The sequence below is a fragment of the Helicoverpa armigera genome, chromosome 17 (assembly GCF_030705265.1).
Source record: "Helicoverpa armigera isolate CAAS_96S chromosome 17, ASM3070526v1, whole genome shotgun sequence".
NCBI lineage: Eukaryota > Metazoa > Arthropoda > Insecta > Lepidoptera > Noctuidae > Helicoverpa > Helicoverpa armigera.
In genome coordinates this window covers 2,946,905-2,969,959 of record NC_087136.1, presented here as the reverse complement: position 1 = coordinate 2,969,959, position 23,055 = coordinate 2,946,905, and the positions used below count along the sequence as shown (strand labels likewise).

Genomic DNA, 23,055 nt, shown 5'->3' with positions numbered 1-23,055 from the left:
ACGTGATAGACTGTAGCGTATACTGTTGCTGCTTAATGTTTATTATACTGTAACTCTTGTTGTATGTCTTGTATGGCCGTTCTAATTGACTTTGGTATGTGAGCACGTGGTGCGTTCTTCGTCGCTCTCAAAGGTATGACAAGAGTTCAAGAACGCGTATCTCAAAAATACGTAATTGCGATAATATATCGAAACACCAAGTAGGTATTGTATGTTATCTGATTGCAGGTCGTATATTAATCACAGCTTTAGTCTACCACCGCTAAACTTTGATAAATACATTAATTGATCATCTACTCATCTCATAGATTAAAATTACACGATTTCCTACTTTAGTTAAGGTATAAAACTTATTAGATTCGGTGCTTGTGTGTACATTCTAATCTGAAACTCACAATGAAAGGTTAGTAGGAACTGAATTATTATTTTTATTTATTTATTCAAGTACGTTGTGTTATCAAGTGAAACAAAATGCGTTGGTAATATTATTTAATTCGGTGATAAGATTAATAAAATAATTTATTATTTTAAATCCACGATTTATAAAGTAGAGATTTAATAAGTGCTTGTTATTTCAGGTATTGTTATATTATTATTGGCGGCGTGCGCGGCCGTGAGCCGTGCCCAAGTGGATCAGTGTCCCTCAGAACAGGAGACGGACTGGGAAATCGAAATGTTACTCAGACACGAAGATTGTGACAAGTTCTATAAATGTACGTTCGGCAAGCCCATAGCTTATCAGTGTCCTTCAAATCTTTACTTCAACCTGGAAACTTGGCAGTGCGACTGGAGGGACAATGTCGATTGTACTGACAGATATGATCCTGGCGCAGACCCGACCACGCCTAAACCAACTCCTGAACCCCCAACTCCCGAGCCCACTACTCCCGAGCCCACAACTCCTGAACCCACTACTCCCGAGCCCACTACTCCCGAGCCCACTACTCCCGAACCCACTACTCCTGAACCCACTACTCCCGAGCCTACAACCCCCGAGCCCACAACTACAACAACCACTCCCGAACCCACAACTACAACCACAACCACCACAACTACAACACCCGCTCCTACAACAACAACCACCACCACTACCACTCCCGCTCCAACAACTACCACCACCACTACAACAACTACCACCCCAGCTCCAACAACAACGACTCCAACTACAACAACAACTACCACTCCCGCCCCAACAACGACCACATCAACTACAACAACAACACAAGCCCCCACTGCAGCCCCAACAACAGCAGCCCCAACTGAAGTACCCATTGACTTCTTGCCCAACGGATGCCCAGTGAACCCCCACATCCACTGGCTTCTGCCCCACGAGACTGACTGCAATGCTTTCTACTACTGCGTTTGGGGACAACTGGTGTTGAGGCAGTGCCCTGCTACGTTACATTTCAACAGGGTTATTCAGGTGAGTTTTCAAATTTTTATTTTACTGATAATATCAATATATATCAATTTAGCGATCGTGCTATAAGAAGGAGGATCTATGGGAAAATCGTTGAAACATTACGTTAATTTGTTGACCACGTTCTGTAATTGGTTGATTTTGAATAGTTTGGTACAGTTTAGTGTTAAGGCTAGCAGTTGTGGTATTTTGTTGCATTTGGTTAAATTGTGAGGAGTGGATGGGAAAAGGCTAGACATATGTTGTTGTAGATGTGATGCAGCATAGTTTGCTTTGACACCGCTCATACGAAAAATCTACTGGTGTGAAAACGATTTTACCCCATGGTATTTAACACTCATTCCAATTATGTGAATGTATTAATAATTTTCTATCTTTTCTTCTTCAGGTCTGCGACTGGCCTTGGGACGCAGGCTGCCCAGCTACTTTGAACAAACATTTGGAGTCCAGAGTGATGTTCAGATAATAATGTCATTTTTAGAACTAAATCGAATTGCAATGTGATGAAAAAAAACAATGAAGTGGAAACGTTTTATATTATTTTATCTCTATTTTATACCTTAACAGTATTTTTTATGATTAAACATAAGCAACTGTATTTTGTTTTTTATTACAAACAGACTGTTATGCAGACTTTCCACATGGAATGAGATGGAAAAACGAACAGTGATTCCATGCCTTTCTAGAATGACACTAACAATTCGATTGCTACACTGCTACGACGCTACGCCGTAGGCATGTGCAAAGTCACAACATAATATAAAAAATGTCGTTTAAAACAGTTGCTTAGCAAAAAATAGAGATAGTATTTCATTGCATAGCCATTTATAGGTTGTTTTTTAGTAACCATAGGTATACTGCTACAGTGTTCAAAAACTAATACATCTAAACCAACAAAGGAATTAGAGCGGATTCGGGCCCATATGTTTGTTTACAAAGATCAGTCCGAACTTGAAGTCATGCCTGTAACAAAAGTACCTTTACAGTTAAAAGGTGGATTGATTGCTTCTTATTAAATTATTATAAATGCCACTGTTCTAGTTATCGTCAAATAATTAAAATGAGTAATATTTTTTTTTTTTTTTATTGGAAATAAGTAAAAACCGATCAAGAGAATTATTCAAAAAAAAATATCCTGACCGATAGCGAGAAAATCAAAAGAGCACAATAAAAAAATCTTTCCATTCGAGTGCAATACGTAACTGTTCATTCCATCTTAGCGAGAAAATGATCAATTGCAAAACATAAAAGCAATAAGAATCTCATTAGCGCATTATTAACAATATCAAAATGACTCCATTTAAGGATATGACGTGAAAAAAATGGCGCGCGCCATTGACATAATAATAAATTCTGTCAATAGACAAGAACATCCGTACAGGCGGAACCATAGATGTAGAATAACTAAACAAGATTGCGCACTACCAAAATATATATTTACGAAAATGAACTCTATTCCAACGCAATAAGGTACTAAATTGGTTGCACAATACACAGAGCCGAGAGGGATGTAAATAACGAAGGCCGCGCGTCTCGCTCTTACAACTTGCCAGCATAAAACAATATTATGGCCAACAGTTTTGGCTACCCAAAAAAACACTTATATTTCTATCTTATTTCAACAATTTAAGTCAACAAATTAATAACAATCGCATTCATTTATTGTATTTATTGTTAAAACATAAACAATATAAATTTTTATTTTCCTTTTTTATTTTCTTGTGGTAACCCTGAATATGCTTGGCGCGTATGCAGCATTTAAAATTTTGTTTATTATAGCTAAAAATGAAGAAAGGCGACATAAATGGCTCAGCAGTTGATGTGAAGCAAAAAATTACAAAAAAATCAGTCTTCACTTCGAATCTTTCTGCTTTTATACTGCTAATTCCCGCTAATTATTAAAAGCCTATATTAGTATCTTATATGCTCAATCCTTCTCCGTGTGAGAGGAGGCCTGTGCCCAGCAGTGCGACGGTAAAAAGGCTGTAACATTAGTATCTTACGGTAACAAACTGCGTAAGTTAAAACTTCAATGCCAATCTGTGTTTAATAATCTAAGTAAATTCGGATTTGTCTCGCATAGCTTAATCTCATAGTCACCCTATTAGAAAGGGACAGACGGCCTCCGTACTATCTGCTTCACTCGGCTCGTTTTTGGGTATAGTGCGCAGTCCTGTTACTATATTACGTCTATTCTTAGTGCACACTACATTCTAAATTCAATATACTGAAATAGCATTTTATCGTATTTTTTTAAAATCAAATGGCGAAAGTCCTTTCTAAGTTCACCGCTAAACAGGAAAGTTTCAACTTACCTCATTTCTTTGATGATCTCCTTTATTTGATGTTTTTTTCTTTCTAAACACATATAAAAAAACAGTACTGACAACTGTCTCAAACTTGTCATGTAATTTTCAAAAGCACTGGACAAACATCCTCCAAACCCAATTTATTTTCTTGTGTTTCACACCTTATTGCGCACATACGTTACACATTACATATTTTTAAGAACCAGAAGCAGGTTTAACAAGAAATAGTTTTAACATGAAAATCAACTACGATTGAACAAAAGTATCTATAATTCCTTGATCTGAGAAAAGTATATTCAAAAGCGCGGCAAAATCGTATTCCCGTCAAATTATAACATGTCACAATGACGTTCGAAAAAGGAATTCTCCAAGCAGAGATACACGGCTGAATGGCGGGGTGTCGATGGTCGCTCGTCTTTGCTGCCCTTTATGTAACCACTGGCAGGTAACAATATAATATGACTAGTTTCCTTAAACGCAGACTATATTGGAACATGTAAGTATTGATTAAGCTTTCACCACCTGCTGTATATTAGGTATGCCATGTATTAAACACCATGTCTTTATGCTTTTTTTTTATAAAACATACATCTATAATTATTTACCGAAATAATATTTACGAAAGTCCCTTAGATAAAATTGACGGCAAAAGCCCACATTTAGATGTGCATTTATATTTCTGTATTTGCGTTCTCAAACTACATGCTGTCACATATTTTTTGAATTGAAGTACTTTTCCAATTATTCTCGTCTAGCCCAGCTTACTAAGGCTTCGTCGCGCGATGCAGTTGACCACTGAATGTCCTACCCATTTATCTACTATCACAAAACTCCTTGCACAGGAGTGCTTATTTGTCAGTGCCTCTGAGCTGCTTCTAAGTGTTTTTAATTAACAGTAAATGAAAGTTCGGATACCGATAAAAATATTTAGCACACGTTTTAAAATATGATCTTAAATAATATCATCATCTCCCGAGCCTTTTTCCCAACTATGTTGGGGTCGGCTTCCAATCTAACCGGATGCGGCTGAGTACCAGTGTTTTACAAGGAGCGACTGCCATAAGTAATGACAGCCCTGACCATAAATAATAGTCTAGTATACAAGTTCCGGTTCAAGGAACGAGTTGTTTCAAATTGGCAAAAATCACCGTTTACAAACCGCGCGTTTTGTGAGAAAACAAATGAACGTTCGTACGGAGCACTATAAACGCATTCAAAACAATTGCAGTGCGTTTTTATTAGGCGTAGTGCTTATTGATAGTAGAATTGTCATGCAGTGCCTAATAATAAAAGTATAGCATTCAGATCAAGGTGGTTTTGCTTGCGAACCTAACAATCGACTTCTATCTTTGACTAAGAATTTGGGGTCGATAACTTTTCCTCGGCTGTCATTGAACATCTTTCGCAGTCGTTACGGGTCTAATAACTAGTTAGCTATTGATTTCTGACACTTACGCGAATATTAGACATTTAAATAAAACAACTTTTACGGATTTTATCGCGGTTATACTAATATTACTAGCTTCCGCGCGTAGAGTTCGGTTATATCGCGTTTCCAAGAGAAATCGTCAAAAATCCGGGTTAAAATCTATCCTATGTTCTTTCTCAAGGTCAACTCTATCTCTGTACCCAATTTTATTATAATAAGTTCAGTGCTTTAGACGTGAAAACAGACAGACAAAGTTACTTTCGCATTTATAATATTAGTAGGGATTAGTAAGGATTTTATCCCGATGTTTCGGATCCCTTGCAGCATCTTTGGTCACGGGCAGACTGAACAGACGGACAGAACTAGTAAGCTACCAAGGGGTATTAGTTTGCCCAGGTTGAGAAGGTCTGACAGGCAGTCGCTTCTTGTAAAACTCTGGTACTCAGCTGCGTGCGGTTAGGCTAGGCAGACGCACTTTTCCTCTGAAATAACTATTTACTATGAATTTTCAAAATATATCTGACGGCGAACAAAATGACTAACGGATAGCGGAAATGTCATAATGCAAAATCTCCTAAGCAGGAAGTGCGGCAAAATGTGGGTCTTCGGGGGCCAGGAACGTTACTAGCACCGCTCTCATACGTCGTTCTCCAGAACCCAACTGTTTTTTTTTAAACCTAGTCACCAGTCAGTAAAGATCTCTGACAGATTCGCCTTGATTGACAAGAAACCCAAACGCCTCGTTAGTTCTAGTAACTAATCACTCCTTTAGTACTTGAAGGTGCCCTATCTGCCTTATGGCATTTCCTTCCTCCGTGGAAAGTCCTTTCAGTATTTAGTAGCTGATGTATTGTCAAAGGTTATGGTCATTTATGTGGGTTATGGCTATCAATGTTGGTACCAAGGTTGTATTTATTCTCATTAGTATTGCACATTAATATTGCTCATAGACCATCATTAAGTTTTGTTATAGGTATATCATACATAACATAGCTTATAAACGAATACATACAATTATATGAACTATCACTAATGCACACGAAGTGTCGAACTCGCCTCGCTGCGATGCTGTTACGGCGACTGTTCTCATACAAGGCAGCCCCGGATCTAGGGCAAGCCGGGGCCTGTGCCCCGGGCGGCAAATTTAGGCGGCGGCAAAATCAGGCGCCTGTCAAATTCACACTTCACAGACCAATGTATAACTCATCATTTATTTAACTTTGACTACGGAATAAATAATAGCACAAGTACCTACAGCAATTTCATGGCCATATCAACTTGACCGATACCCTGCACCACTGCACGAACATTTATTATTCACGAGGCGAAGTTTTAGCAAACCAAAAATTATTAAAAATTATTTGGGATCATCTATGAGTCAGGAACGCTTATCGCATATATTTATTTTTATTTTAAATCCTACATCACAGATTACTGTAATGGTTAGATACCTACAGCGCCATCTTAACCTATGGTGCAGGGTGTGCGCATGACCCGGGCGCCTTGCTCGGTCTCAGGAAATTTCGTTGAAATTACACCCGTTTGATAAGGAAGTTCCACATAGTATCACGTTACTGACAAGCAAAGATCCAAAAAAAGTCGCCTTCGCTTTGTTTGATTGATCATTTTGATATTATTTTTTACTTTTAACATCCTCCAACTAAGTGAAAAAATTCTTGCTCGCTACGCTTGCAGCTAAATAACAACGCGGCTGTTTTTCTGATTGTTTATTATTTTTATTGACTCGGTCGGTCATTGATTCGGTCTCTAATCACATTTTCTTTTTATTTGTACATACATAATTCCCAGTTTAATTTGTGAGTATTCAAACAAATAATTTAAAAAAACTCGCGCTCGCTACGCTCGCGGCTTTTTGTTGCTTTGCAATGTCCTTTTTTGTGTCGCAGGCTCAAAAAATTTCGCGCTCGCTTCGCTCGCGCTATATTATACATGGATTGCCTCGATGACTTCATAAGTCAAGTCCACGCTGCCTTACCTTTTATAAGTCTAATGTAGTAAAAAACATGTATTTATTATGGAGTTCTCAAAAACAAAAATCCGCTTGCTTGTTACAGCGCTTTTTAAAACTAATTAACCTTTTGTGTCCCAAATTAAAAAAATTGCGCGCTCGCTTCGCTCGCGCTACTTTTTACAATTCTATCCTTCTGTCACGACTTTCATAACTTAAACCGATAACAGTTTGAGCCTACAATGAATTGGATACATTTTTTAAAGTCCTTTACCTACCAAATAGTGCACTTCATTCGAACGTTCTTATTTATATTCCTTATAACTACTCTAAGTACTTCAATACATAGTTGGCGCTTGGGTGATGATTGCACCCAGGCGCTACATGAGCTAGAGACGGCCCTGCCTGCCTACATATTGATAGCTAAAATTTTATGGATGATAAAGGTGAAAATAAACATAAGTAGGTAGGCGGGGCGGCATTTTGCAGATTTTGCCCCGCCTAAAAAAAATTGAAGATCCGGGGCTGATACAAGGAGATTCGATCAGCCAGCTGCGCAGGAGATATTATAGTGCACAAGCATTAGTGCAGACACAAGTGCATCCACTATTCCTTCTCTCTCATAGCCCGATGACATTAACGTGCTCTTCGATGCACGGGTGTATCAATCACCAACTTCCAGGAAAGTTTCTGTATAGGTCTCGTCAATCAGTGTTTTGCTCAAGGTATTCAGAAAGCCTTTATCTACTAGTTTAGAATATTGTCGTGTTTAACATATTAATTATTACTCAGATCATTTGTCATTGTTTTTGATGCGATTGTGCTTACGGTATGTTCAATTATAGACATTACATAGGTATCTACAGATAGACCTACCCATCCCAAAGACTTTATTAAGGGACTTTGAATTCAATTCTTTATTGTTCTATAAAACATACTGCATGGTTTGTAGAACAAAGATCTTAACTCAGCTAAAAGTCAAAATTATCTAACAGAAAAAGTACTTTGACTAGATGCACCATGGTGCTTAGATGACCAAGCTACTATGTACCTGCTCACATTTGTAAATAAGAGTGCTGACGATATAATGAAAAAGTATGTAGATTTTTGGTAATGAGGTTAAAGGGGTATTTCATTAGGTTCTTGAATAAAAAATTATATCAATTCATAATATTATTTTATTTTTTGATATTCCAAATCCAAAATAAAGGCAAACAGAAAACAATACTGTTAAATTTTAAATATCTAGATAATGACTATATATAAATACTGACATTGCATTTTTAATCAGAACGACACAGTTATAATTTAAACTTATAATACATCGATTATTTCCTAAGAGTTTGACGAGACTCCCAATGTTTGTTGAGAGATGGCAGAATTCTGTTTTCACAGTTGACATTCTGTGCCCAGTCGCACAATTCTAGCTCAATGTTGTAGTATAAGCCAACAGGGCAGAAATGTTCTACAGGGACTGAGTGGGCACAAATATAGAACTGATTACAATTTTCGTGTGCTACCAAGCTTCCTTCGGAGTCTGGCTTACTGCACAGTCTGGGCGCATTTCTGGGATTACAGGCGCATTCATCAGGGATAATCCTGTCACCGCAGTTGACATTTCCTGGCCAGTCGCAGTACTGAGTTAGCGGATTGTAGAGAAGTCCTCCCTGGCACGGTCGCGCTACGGGCCTGCCTCCATCACAAATGTAATATTGGTCGCAGTTCTCATGTGCTACAAGTACTCCCTCAGAACCACTGTCAGCGCAGATGGCTGGAGCCTGGCTAGGATCGTCATTAATTACATTGTTGCTGTTATCATCATCGTCGTCGCAGTCTTCATCATCCTCATCACCGGGTTCTGGAATCACTCTGTCTCCACACTCCACGAGGTGAGGCCAATCGCACTGCTGAGTGTATGGGTTGTATAGAAGGAACCCGTTGCAAGTGAAAGCTACTGGTCTTCCATTGTCACACATGTAGTATTGGTTACAATTCTGATGAGCAACCTGTACGCCATTAGATCCCTCAGCTGCGCAAATTGCGGGAGCTTCTTCTGGATTGCAATTGCAAGGACCAACAACACCACTGTCGTTATCACTGTCGTTATCTTCTTCACTTGAATCATCGTCATCAGCAATTACTCTATCACCACATTCAACATCCCATGGCCAGTCACATATTTGTGTGTATGGATTATACATTAAACCCGAGGGACATCTAAATGGAACAGGTCTGCCGTTATCGCATTTGTAGAACCAATTGCAGTTTTCATGAGCTACGTGAATACCGTCGGAGTTACCCACGGAGCAAATTGACGCAGCTTCGTCTGGATTACAGTTGCATGTATCATCGCCTCCATTGTTGTCGTCATCACAATCACTGTCATCGGGTGTCGGTGCCGCAGTTGGTGCTGCAGTGGGTGCAGCAGTTGGTGCCGCAGTAGATGCAACAGTGGTAGTCGTAGTAGGTGCTGCCGTTGGTGCAACAGTGGTTGTCGTAGTAGGTGCTGCCGTTGGTGCAACAGTGGTTGTCGTAGTTGGTGCAACAGTAGTTGTCGTAGTAGGTGCTGCAGTTGGTGCGACAGTTGTTGTCGTAGAAGGCGCTGCAGTTGGTGCAACAGTGGTTGTCGAAGTAGGTGCTGCAGTTGGTGCAGGAGTTGCATCTGGGTCAGGGGTCACTCGGTCTCCACATTCAACGTTTACTGGCCAATCACATTGTTCAGTGTAAGGGTTATAGAAAAGGTTTCCGGGGCAGGACAGAACGACGGGTTTACCGTGGTCGCAAATGTAGAATTTGTTGCATTCTTCATGAGCGATTAGAATGCCATCTGAACCATCTTCTGCACAGATAGAAGGTGCTTCACCAGGATTACAGTTGCATGTTCCTTCATCAATTGGCGGCCGTGTTGTTGGTGCCGCAGTAGGAGCCGCAGTGGGGGCTGCAGTGGGTCCAGCAGTGGGTCCCGCAGTGGGTGCTGCAGTTGGTCCCGCAGTGGGTGCTGCAGTGGGTGAAGCCGTCGGTGTCGCAGTAGGGGCAGCAGTTGGTGCAGGAGTTGCATCTGGGTCAGGGGTCACTCGGTCTCCGCATTCAACGTTTTCTGGCCAATCACATTGTTCAGTGTAAGGGTTGTACAAAAGGTTTCCGGGGCAGGACAGAGCGACGGGTTTGCCGTGGTCGCAAATGTAGAATTTGTTGCAGTCTTCATGAGCGATTAGAATGCCGTCAGAGCCATCCTCGGCACAAATGGAAGGTGCTTCACCAGGATTACAGTTGCATGTTCCTTCGTCGATTGGCGGCCTTGTTGGTGCCGCAGTAGGAGCCGCAGTGGGTCCTGCAGTGGGTGCCGCAGTGGGTCCTGCAGTGGGTCCCGCAGTGGGTGCTGCAGTAGGGGCAGCAGTAGGTGCCGGAGTAGCGTCTGGGTCTGGGGTAACTCGGTCTCCACATTCAACATTTTCTGGCCAGTCACACTTTTCGGTGTAAGGATTGTACAGCAAGTTTCCAGGACAAGAGAGAGCGACGGGTTTTCCGTGGTCGCAAATGTAGAATTTGTTGCAGTCTTCGTGAGCGATAAGTGTGCCGTTAGAGCCGTCTTGAGCACAGATGGAAGGTGCTTCTTCAGGGTTACAGTTGCATGTACCTGGGGGTCGGGTAGTGACGTCATCACCAGGTGGAGGACGGTCATCAATGTCTACACTGCTATCATCGCCGGAGTCTTCAGGGTCGGGTTTTTGTTCAGGATCTGGGATCAGTCTGTCCCCACATTCAACTTTTTCTGGCCAGTCACACTGTTCGGTGTAAGGATTGTACAACAGGTCTCCAGGGCAAGACAGAACAACGGGTTTACCGTGGTCGCAAATGTAGAATTTGTTGCAGTCTTCATGAGCGATTAGAATGCCGTCAGAGTCATCCTCGGCACAAATGGAAGGTGCTTCACCAGGATTACAGTTGCATGTTCCTTCGTCGATTGGCGGCCTTGTTGGTGCCGCAGTAGGAGCCGCAGTGGGTCCTGCAGTAGGTGCTGCAGTGGGTGCCGCAGTGGGTCCTGCAGTGGGTCCCGCAGTGGGTGCTGCAGTAGGGGCAGCAGTAGGTGCCGGAGTAGCGTCTGGGTCTGGGGTGACTCGGTCTCCACATTCAACATTTTCTGGCCAGTCACACTTTTCGGTGTAAGGATTGTACAGCAAGTTTCCGGGACAAGAGAGAGCGACGGGTTTTCCGTGGTCGCAAATGTAGAATTTGTTGCAGTCTTCGTGAGCGATAAGTGTGCCGTTAGAGCCGTCTTGAGCACAAATGGAAGGTGCTTCACCAGGATTGCAGTTGCATGTTCCTTCGTCGATTGGTGGCCGTGTTGGTGCAGCAGTGGGAGCCGCAGTGGGAGCCGCAGTGGGAGCAGCAGTGGGAGCCGCAGTGGGAGCAGCAGTGGGAGCCGCAGTGGGAGCCGCAGTGGGAGCCGCAGTGGGAGCAGCAGTGGGAGCCGCAGTGGGAGCAGCAGTGGGAGCCGCAGTGGGAGCCGCAGTGGGAGCAGCAGTGGGAGCCGCAGTTGGAGCCGCAGTGGGAGCCGCAGTAGGAGCCGCAGTGGGTGCTGCAGTGGGAGCCGCAGTAGGAGCCGCAGTGGGTGCTGCAGTGGGTCCCGCAGTGGGTGCTGCAGTAGGGGCAGCAGTAGGTGCCGGAGTAGCGTCTGGGTCTGGGGTTACTCGGTCTCCACATTCAACATTTTCTGGCCAGTCACACTTTTCGGTGTAAGGATTGTACAGCAAGTTTCCGGGACAAGAGAGAGCGACGGGTTTTCCGTGATCGCAAATGTAGAATTTGTTGCAGTCTTCGTGAGCGATAAGTGTGCCGTTGGAGCCGTCTTGAGCACAGATGGAAGGTGCTTCTTCAGGGTTACAGTTACATGTACCTGGGGGTCGGGTAGTAACATCATCACCAGGTGGAGGTAGGTCATCGATGTCAGCACTGCTATCATCGCTGGAGTCCTCAGGGTCAGGTTTTTGATCAGGATCTGGGATAATTCTGTCTCCACAGTCTACTTCCCATGGCCAATCACATTGATCAGTGTTGGGGTTGAACAAAAGATTTCCTGGGCACAACAATGCCACGGGTTTGCCTCCAGAACACTTGTAGAATTGGTTACAGTTTTCATGTGCTACCAAAACGCCTTCCGAGTCATCTTCTGCGCAAATAGCAGGAGCTTCACTGGGGTCACAGTTGCCACCTCCTCCGTTGCCACCGTCGTTACCGCCATCATTACCTCCGTCATTGTTGCCACCACTACTGTCGTTGTTGTTATTATCTTCAGGATCAGGGATTACCCTGTCTCCACAGTCAACTTTTTCTGGCCAATCACATTGTTCAGTGTTAGGGTTGTACAACAGGTTGCCGGGACAATACAGAGCAACCGGTTTACCGTTGTGGCATTTGTAGAATTTGTTACAATCTTCATGAGCGACTAGGACGCCATCAGAGTCGTCTTCTGCGCAAATTGAAGGTGCCTGTTCAGGATTGCAGTTACATGTCCCTTCGTCAACTGGTGGACGTACCGAAGCATCATCACCAGGTGGTGGTAAGTCATCGATATCAGCACTTTCACTATTATCATTGTCAGCTGGAGGTGGAACTGGATCATCGCCATCGCAGTCACTGTCATCATCATCATTGTTATTGTTATCGTTGCAACCGGTACAGCCGGGTTCAATTCTGTCTCCACAATCAACATCTCTCGGCCAGCCACATTCATTTGTGTAAGGGTTAAATAGCAAGTTTCCCGAGCATGAAGCAACGACTGGTCTGCCGTGGTTGCATATGTAGTACTTTTCACAATTCTCATGTGCTACCAGAACACCCTCTGAACCAGGACTGGCGCAGATAGCTGGAGCTTCTTCTGGATTGCAATTGCATACACCACCCTGTTCATTGCTGCTATTATTATCATTGCCATCATTGTCATTGCCTTGATCATTGCCTGGTTCCGAAATGCCTCGGTCACCACAGTCTACTTCATGAGGCCAGTAGCATTCTTCTCGGTGCGGATCGTACATCAAAGTTGGTGGGCAATCGAAGGTTACTGGTCTGCCTGCATCGCACATGTAGAACTGATCACAGTTTTCGTGTGCAACAAGGACACCGCTAGAACCTTCAGCTGCACAAATAGATGGTGCTTCACTGGGGTTGCAGTTACAGGTCCACCCATCGTCGACGCCGTTATTATCATTGCTATCGTTGTTATCGTTGTCTACGCCGCCATCTTCCTGGTCCGAGCCCTCAGAAATGGGTCTGTCACCACAGTCAACCAACCATGGCCATTCACATTCTTCTTTGTACGGGTCGTATAAAAGATTGTTTGGGCATTTGTAGGGAAACGGTTTTCCATTAGCACATTTGTAGAATTTGTCACAGTTTTCATGTGCTATTAGTACATCATCTTTACCGTAGTTAGCTTCGCAGATCTGTTGCGCCTCAGACGGGTTGCAGTTACATGAGCGGGAATTTGAGAGAAGTTCATGGTTAAAACCATCTGCTAGTGCGATTGCACATAGCAGTAATATTACTGCGTCTGGAAAAAAAAACTTACTGTTAATACCTCAATATCAGTAGGTAATTACATATGATAAATCGTAAAATTGGTGGTCCTTTCGGAACTGATAAGCATGACTGATATATACGTGCAAGGTGGACGCTATAGATAACAGTATGAAAAAGATTATATCTTTAATTAGATATCAATATGCCATTTTGTGATTTTGCGTCTAATTTCCTTGTAAGAATTATACTAACTATCTACAAGTCAATGTAATAGTTATTCGCAATTTTATTCCAATAACTTTACTAGACTGTACCCCCCACGAACTGCAAGGGTGTTTTCACATAAGCGGAATTTCCGTACAACTACCGGTTCAACAATCACTGCTGGAACCGCCCGACGTATTTTTTGCCTTATGGAATGTGTTGCGCACAAAACCTTGAACAAATACGCGTGATAGAACCCGCTATTCTAAAAACGAACTAAATCTATAGTAATTTAAGTATTAATTAAGAAAAGCACAGTATTAAAAAATTGTCGCACATATTTAACCGGACTTTGATATTTCATTTAGTCAAAACAATCGCGGTAGTTATCGTTTCCGTTATTTATAGAGATATTATCATTAATATTGTATCAAATACTAAAAGATACGCTTAACCATCGTTCGACTTTGCAAACATAGGTACTTGGGTGCGACAAAAATGAGTAGTGATTAATTAAATCATTATCATGAATCAAAGTTCTTTACCAAGATCATGAGTCGATTGTAAGAAATTGGAGTTTCATATCTTTTGCCATATTTTCAATATAAATGTATCGTAAAGGTATCTTACTGTTTTAATATTTATAATTTTATCAAGTATGGTAATTAATATAACAAAGATTTTTCAAGGATTTTTAATTTTCTAAAGTTTAAAATGTAAGCCCGAGTTAGTTTTCATATTTGAATCAACTTAACAGTCTTGTTTTATTAATTGATTCATAAATTCGTTATCATAATGATAATAAGCTATGAATCTAATTAAAACTAATAACTAACTCTGCGAAGATGAAAAAACAAAGGAAATAAAACTTTCACAATTAATTATCAAAAGAGGTTTTATCATCAGTAGGCACTATAGTGGCTTAATGATAAGTATCAATGAAAATTTATTCAAATCAGTGTAGTGGAAACGTTTGCAGATAAAAAGATTATGAGGATCTAGAAATATTCCCAGAAAAAATACCATTAAAAAAAAACTATTGGCACTCTATAAATAAATACTAACTTTTTAAACTGTCACTTATAAGTTATGTAACTTTGAAGACTCTATTTTTCACTTGTTTATTTTTACTAGCTACTATTTCGTGAAAGGTAGGGTTTTAATTTTATGGTATGAATGAATACAGTAAGTGAACTATGGTGTTCCAGCCTCCACTTACCTTTCATTTAAAAGATCCAATGAGACTCTGTTAATTTAGTGAATATTGCACTGAAACTGATATCAAATAATTGATTGCACTATTATTTATACGCCTCTGGTTTGGATATTATTCACGACAGATTATCAGTTTGATTAAAAAAACACTGATTTACATCGATTAGCTTGAAAGTATATTTTTTATTAATATTCGTCAATAATTTCAAAATAATCACTCATTTGCTGATGTTATTGACATAAGATAGTCGAGATAAGGTTCCCTTGAATCAGAGTGTTGCATACTTGGGGTGCAATCGATTCAAACTTGCAGTTTCTTGTTTGGATTCCTTTTTTGGTTTGTCTTAATCGTATACAAATTCGTTTTCTTTGTTTTCATGTACAGTACAAATCATACATTGTGTGTGAACAGGACTAGTACTGCAGCAATTGCTACTGGCCTGATTAGGACACATATGTATTCTCCTACTCCTCTAATACAAGCTTCTGAAGAAGCTTGTATTGTATCATTAAACCTGCATAAAAGTTTTGATACTTTTAGTCAAGCAGCATCAGAATAGATGCCCCAAATTCCACACAAACTTTTCAGCTAGGTATTTCTAATTGTTCTTTTCTATCCAACATACAGTAATAGAAAAAGTGAACTGGCGAGAGTAAAAAAAAGCACATTCAATATATTTTATTGACGATTTTCTCTTCTTATGCCTGTTTTCGCTTTCAAACGTGCCCTTACGCACAATTCTTGCTAAATCGACGAACTCTTACAACTTTAATAATGAATTATAAGTACATAATTACATGACCTAAAAAAAACTTATTTATATAATACATACATATAGGAGGTTTTTGATGTCATTTTATAATTGGTTTTAGTTAACGAATTATAAAATGACATCAAAAACCTCCTCATCGCTGCCCACCGGGCGTGTACCCAAAAGGCTGGCAGCTTTGCCTCGTTGCTTAATTTTTGACCAACAAAAAAACTAACTTTTGGGTCGCTTGAAGTGTCAGCAAGTCGCTTTGCCAGATCTTCAAAAAGCAGATGAGCACTTGGACCAAACGGCCCGAGGGTTTCAACCCCAAAAGGCTCAAAGGTATAGTTACCCACCAGGAAAGGTGCTTATAGTTACTATATTTGCGCCGTTTGAGGTTCTCTGCAGCCGAACCAGCACATCGCGCCGAGCTAGGAAGGTGGAATGGTGCAAGAGTATCGACACAGGTCGTGTCCCATACTAAAGACCTACCCATCTTCCACGGAAATAACGACATAAGTAATGAACTCTTTAATTGATCTAAAAAATGTAGCTAGAAAACTCCATATTTTTCTTCACCATATCTAACAGCTACTAATTGATAAACAGTAAGTTAATATGTAAAGATCTTCAATTATCCGTCAATAGAGAAATATTGACATTATATCAAAAAGGTTAACAAATTGTGACTCATAACGCAGATTACTAAATAAAGTTACCATGCCATAATAATTCTAGTGAAGTGGTTTCAGAAGTTACCTTAGAAATGTTAACTCTTCAATATACTATTTTAGAATAATAGTGTTCAGTGTTTTCCTCCAGTTTTCTAAGTCAGCACCCTACTTCACATGAGGATAAAATGTAGGTACAGTTACTTATGTGATGTGGTTCCCTATTACATAGAGGAACAGGGTCCAAATAAACTTTTATGATGTCACTTGGGTCATCATCATATCAGCCAATTGCCATCCATGTCTACTACTGAACGTACGCCACCCCCAAAGAACGCTAACCATCCCGGTTATGATTCGGGTAGCTCGCATCCATCCACCTTCTTCAAAACGTATATAATCAAACAGTCACAAGGGTAATTTCTTTCAATGCTAAATGTAACAATGAGGGTTTTTGAAATTTTTTCTGCCACCGGGTGGCGCCACGTATGCGTCTGGTCCAAACAGCTGTCAAATAGTATGGAATTGTAGGTGCCGAACTTATTGTTTATTGAAATTCTGTTATATTGGAAGTGTTATTGATTTTATTATGGACTACGGTCAGAATAAGGTTTCCGAACTAAAAATTGAGCTAAGAGAGAGGGTGCAAAAGTCACTGGTACTAAGGAAAAGCTTGTTGAAAAATTTGTTAACACAATATGATTTAGTTTTTTTTATTTACTCAACCGCAATAGTAAAACAATAATGCAGTGCTTTAATTATAAAATAAAAAAAACACTAAAATCGTTCACTATTCATAGTAAAGATAAGCACTTTGACAGTTATTAGACCTGACGACTCGGTGCTGCCACCTCGTGGATTGCCATTTTAGAAAACCCTCATTGAGGAAAATAAAACTCCCTTCCAATACTTTTGGATAAGCGTAATCCACCATAATCATTCGTACATTGATTCGCAAGAAAATGACTAGATAAGCTTAACTTTGGGGGTGCTGAATCTGGTCATAAATTACACTATCATAAAAATAGGTCGGTAGTTCCCCAGATATCAAAAACCGCTACGTACAAAATACGTAAGTATGAACAATACAGTGATACTAATTAAATTCTATTCTCAAGGATAAGATAACAATGTATTGGCGACCACAAAAGTATTTATTTAAAATACAAAACTAAATGACCAACATGTTTATGTTCCAATTACTTTATCTTTGTTGCAATCAAATAATATTTATTTGTTGTTTTATTGTTATGACTGCAACTTTTATTTTTCTTTTATAAATATCCTCATAGTAACCTTCCTGCTTTGTTTTTATCTAATAGCTAATATACTTAGTTGTTTTTTATCTATTTTTAGAAACAGCTGCGTTGGTTTTACCTGCCCCCTCCTTCGGATATAAAATACTTAATCATGATTGCTTTAATCACCTGTGTTGTCTCTTCCTACTAAATATTTGCAGTAGTTTTATATAATCGCATTTAGTAGCATTTGAAGATACATTTTCCAAACGATTAATATTGGACTTTTCCATTTTAAAATTGCAGTTTTCATATACAACTCAAATGAATAAAAATGTATATCTGATCAATTTTACTTTGCATATTGTAAACTCGTAGCAGTAGTAGTTTCTATTCGTAGTCATGTTTTGACTACGTAGCATGGTAACGTAGCAAAAGTTTTGCTACGCATGGACGTAGCGATTCTGTAGCGCCCCTACGTAGAAATGACCTGATCCATACAGTTATTTTGAATATGAAAAATTTTGTCACATTGGCACTTATCAAGAAGTAAACGTAAAGAAGTAAGTTTATAAACGTTTTCTATTATTAATCGTCTGTAAAACAAGGTGAGCATTTTGCTTTTCGAGTTTTGAGTGCAAAGGCGTATAGGCCTCTAGAAGCTCGAGTCTAAAGAATAAAGAAAATCAAAGGACATCGTGTTTCACGTCATATTGTTCAATGAGTCATTCTAGCGGCAAGGATGTTTATTTGACGCCAACAGGATGAATTGAATTTGTTAATAATGCTCTAACTAATGTGACTCTCAATCTCAGGATCCTAATACTTTGATCACTGGCTGTGCTCGTGAGCATCAAAATTGAGCGATCGGTTAAATAACAACTTTGCGCTGCAAAGATAACTCTTATTTACTTATTTACTCATTTATTTATTTATCTCATGTTTGTTTTGGAATAATAGAAGATTAATAGTAATTAAAATTAATGATTAGAAATTAATAAAGATCTTATCGTCACTTCCTTCCTTACAGATCTTTGGACTATATAAGTATAATTTTCGATAAGATTGGAAATTCCAGGGGACGTCCCAGTACAAAGTTCAATAAAAATGTATGACTTTTGTCAACAAAAATAAATGCTACCTACGCACATTCGGGTATCATCAAAGCCTGATACCTGACGATTAGTTAGAATTACTTGTAACTGATGGTTATCACCTCATTTTTAATCAGCGAACAAGTGCAACGAGCCAAGGTCGTGCCTGACATTGACATATTGCAGCTTTAAGTTATGTATAAAAAATAATTTTAAATACGCTTTTCTAAGGCTCTCTACTCCATACTCTTCTTCTTCTTGGTCGTATCCTCATGACTGAGGGACATGAATATGGCGACTACCAACCATCGTTTTCCTGGCCCCCCGATCCTTCCTTCGTCTGCAAGGTTGTCCGTTGGCTGTATTATTATTTACTGAACCTATATAATTTACTGAACAGAATAACTTTGCAATTTCGTATACACGCTCCTAATCATTGAGGAGTTCCCTCGTAAGAAGACTCTCCGGGTTGCAATTTCAGGTGATTCCTATATTGTGCATCTAAACTGAATAATGTGGATGCATTCTAGATGAAGAGGTTTAAATAAACCTATCAAGATTTGTCCCTACTTTTGAACTAACAAGGCAAGAAAATTAAAAGTTTCAATTGTAAAATAAAGGGTTTAAATGTCGTCTTAACCAAAGGACGTCCACTCCTGGACAAAGGCCTTCCTCGAAATCCGCCTCTTTTCGTTCTCGTCCACATCTTATAAAGCATTGCAATTAAAGGACACGGCGTCGGTGACTTTCTTTCTTCTTATGAAACTCCTAGCAGAGCCCTCTCCATTGCTCTCTGAATGACTTTGAGCATCTTCATGAAGTTTATTGTTAGCGACCACGTCTGTGTACCGTATATCATCAATTCATGTAGTTTTAAGACACTGCGGTATTGGGTATCGGTATTAAGGACGTGAAGATATTACGTAGCCTCCCGAACGCTGCCCAGATCACCAGATGGACTTTGCCAGCCCAGTTAGATTCGAATAAATATGGTGCAATTTAATTGTGACGTATTTTATTTATTTTCTATGCAAATATCCACGTCACAAGGACAGGGAAAGTCAAGGAATACGAAATGTAATGTTTTCATAATTTCTCAATATTAAACTTTCCGAAAAACGATAAAAATCGCCGATGCAATCTCTTTATCATTAGTTAGATCAATGATATGCACTGCGATAAGAATGTTCAGGGTTGAGGCTACTATGTATGTTTATATATGAATCAGCTGATGACATTTGTGGAAAGCCCTGGAATGTTAAAACAATATTTACAAGAACCTTTGTTAGATTATTCTGCGGCGATAACTAAAGTATGTGCCTACTGTTTTTATTAGGGTCAATATATCTCACGACACCTTCCGTACCTAGCTAATGTTATAAGCGCCTATATAGCGATTGAAGGATTGAATGATTTTCCCATGCTTCTTCATAGAGACCCATATCTTCAGCCTTACTTAAATTCATAGGATTACGCCTCTTGGGACATGTTATATCGTATGAAAAGAAAAATAATATTGTGTACAGTTCGCCAATCAGACAATCGTAGTTCCTAGATCCGCTAGCAAAATCGACGTACGATAAAAAATATTTAATCATTCTCGCTACGATGAATAATAATTTTGTCAAAATTATCAAAAAGATAAAATATTATCTTAGATTTTCTATTAAATACTAATCTATGACTGATTCAATCAGTGCTTGAAACTGTTTGATCTTTACGTTTTACCGCTGTCTATGAACGATTAGGTGGGTATTTCAGCGCGTGTATGAAAAAAGAATTCTAATGGACAGACTAACTGATATGATACGCCAATGTCAAGTGTACTATTACATATAACTAATTATAATAGTTATGCATAATATTACAAATATTGTTTGACTAAATTATTTCTTGATAGGCTCACTCTGAAACCTAAAGAACTTTAAGTAGGTATATTTACTTTCTCTGGGCTTTTTTTCTACTCTATACTTATTTGAGTTTACAATGGACTTACTGTTTTACAACATTGTAGTGTAGCAGATTAACCTCTGTTCATAGATCCAAAGAGAGATCAACAGCATAATAATTTTATCTATGTGGATAATCAAAATAGCGAGTGAACCTTTGAAATATCGATTGTATTGTAGGTATTCGTAACTTTACTTTCATGGAAAATGTAATTAAAAATACTTATACATTTTACCCTTGAAAACCGGATAGAGGATACGATAAAAATTGCATTTAGCATGTTTCCGTCATTTGATTATTAAAGTATACTTTGGGAATACTTATCTTAAAGCAGATGTTTGATTAGATTTTAATCTAAATGTACCGTGGCCATACAGTAAATTGCTTCTACATTTTCCAAGAACACTTCCACATTATTTTCTGTTAAGATCTTATTTAATAAGGAGTTCCTGCTTAAAAATAAACAAAGAAAAACCTTTGTTTTTCCCTAACTTAATCTATTAGGCAACAAGATTACACTGGCAGACTTTCAGTCGGATCATTCGTCATGATGACTATCACTTATGTCAAGGAATATTTCAGTAGTTTTATCATCAGCTAGTAACTAGAGGTACATATATCTAATATGTAAATTAAGAATTTGAAAGCACTATCAGTAATATTTTTCTATGCATAAGTATACTTTTGAAGCTCTTATAACTCGGATTCCGTTTAAAAATATAGATTTCAAAGATATTATTTATACGCAGTAATGTATATTGTATAGGAATTATTTTGCAATATTTATAGATAACATCAAGCATCTTTTGATAGGAAAATCTTGATCGGAAATGATGAAATACTGAAAAGTTTTCGCTAATTGAATTTAATTGAACATGTTCGTACGTGCTAAAAGATTTACTACGTAAGATAATTATGATGTAGTTCCTTTAATTATGAAGTTATCAAGTTAGTTCATTCATGAAGACTAAGCGCTATAAATAAATACCGGTCAAGTGCGAGTCGAAATTGTGCAACCGAAATGCAATAGGAAGGGAAGTTAGGTTTTGAAAGAAAATAAAACGTATAATTAGATAAAAGACGGGGGTAAAATTTATTTAGGCTATCTGTTTTTTTTATATTCAGCCGAAGAAATCAAATAGAAAACGCCAAAGGCCTTTTGTCTTCCAATTGTTAGGACATAGCAATTCATATATCTATAAAATTCATGGAGCTTCATGGCGATTTTTCTTCTTGGAACCATAGACCAAGCTTTTGATGTATTGATCTCTCAGCTTTTTTCTTACTGTGTTGGGGCCGGCTGCCAATCTAACCGGATCCAGCTATGTACAAGTGTTTTACATTTAGCGACTGCATTTAGATTTAGACCTGCTCAGCCCAGCTGTGTTGTACAGCTGAGTTGAGTTGAGCCGATACCCCTACTAGCCTGAGATGAGACTGGTTTTCAGAATTCATGGTATTCACTACCCCTTGCCTTATTAACCATCATGGTTTACTAAGGAATTTGGAGCCCAAATCCTGATGCAAAGCCAGCAAAAAAAGAAAAGCTTATCAATTGTTTTTGGTAGCTTCATCTATAAATTGGACAAACCATTTTAGTATTTCAATCAAAGGATGTAATTTCTAAAATTAGTGCGGTAAAGTTTTCAATTACCCATTATCTTCTGATAGTGTTGGTATTATTGTGAATAGATAATTATTTAGATGAAACGATAAGTAAATAATTACTGACGTATGCTCTACGTTCGACAGCTATCGTCGATACAGATCAGTTCTTGGAAATATTTTATTTTGCATATTTTGTACCTATCAGATAAACTGCAGTGGTGATTGAATTGTAATTATAAAGCGCAATTTCAGTTCTATTTTGTGCTTTAGGCGCAGTATTAGTAATACAATACCAACCTTTGTTCCTTGGTATTAGTAGGTACTGTAAGTTCAAATTCTAGAACTTTTGTTTATTACAATGACAAGTATTCCTTTCCCACCAAGCTCTATTAAGTCAATAAATGTATGTTATGTAACAGCTATGCCCTAATTCTTAAACTGGCTCAGATCCAGAATATGGTCCCAGGGGAGGTAATTCTCCTACCGTCCAAATCGTAAGATGCTAACTTCCATTTTGTAATTTTTGTGTTCGTGTTTGTTTGTTTATGTTCTAATAATTAAGCTTATCGGAAGATGGCTACTAATAACTTCATGGTAGTCTAACTAATCTTAATGTACGAACAAAACACCTCGGAGAAGAAAACTGAATTCATCAAGATGATAGATGTAGGTACTCA

At 39.0% G+C, this 23,055-nt stretch overlaps 2 protein-coding genes across 2 annotated transcripts; one reads left to right on the top strand and one right to left on the bottom strand.

The window, feature by feature from the left end:
* Positions 1–248: 248 nt before the first annotated feature.
* On the top strand, positions 249–2,018 carry LOC110370417 (platelet glycoprotein Ib alpha chain). Its single transcript, XM_021326204.3, has 3 exons — positions 249–403; positions 579–1,423; positions 1,809–2,018. The coding sequence occupies exons 1-3, from the start codon at positions 397–399 to the stop codon at positions 1,884–1,886; spliced, it is 930 nt and encodes a 309-aa protein (XP_021181879.3). The 5' UTR covers positions 249–396; the 3' UTR covers positions 1,887–2,018.
* Positions 2,019–8,282: 6,264 nt separating this feature from the next.
* Positions 8,283–15,227, bottom strand: LOC126055863 (uncharacterized). Its single transcript, XM_049846635.2, has 2 exons — positions 15,070–15,227; positions 8,283–13,677 (listed from the first exon to the last, which is right to left on the bottom strand). The coding sequence occupies exons 1-2, from the start codon at positions 15,074–15,076 to the stop codon at positions 8,456–8,458; spliced, it is 5,229 nt and encodes a 1,742-aa protein (XP_049702592.2). The 5' UTR covers positions 15,077–15,227; the 3' UTR covers positions 8,283–8,455.
* Between the last annotated feature and the right edge of the window lie 7,828 nt (positions 15,228–23,055).

What these genes read in the sequence shown, in the direction of transcription:
- LOC110370417 (XM_021326204.3), top strand. An exon ending in ATTTCAACAGGGTTATTCAG is followed by an intron (nt 1,424 to 1,808) that starts GTGAGTTTTCAA and finishes TTTCTTCTTCAG; the next exon opens with GTCTGCGACTGGCCTTGGGA.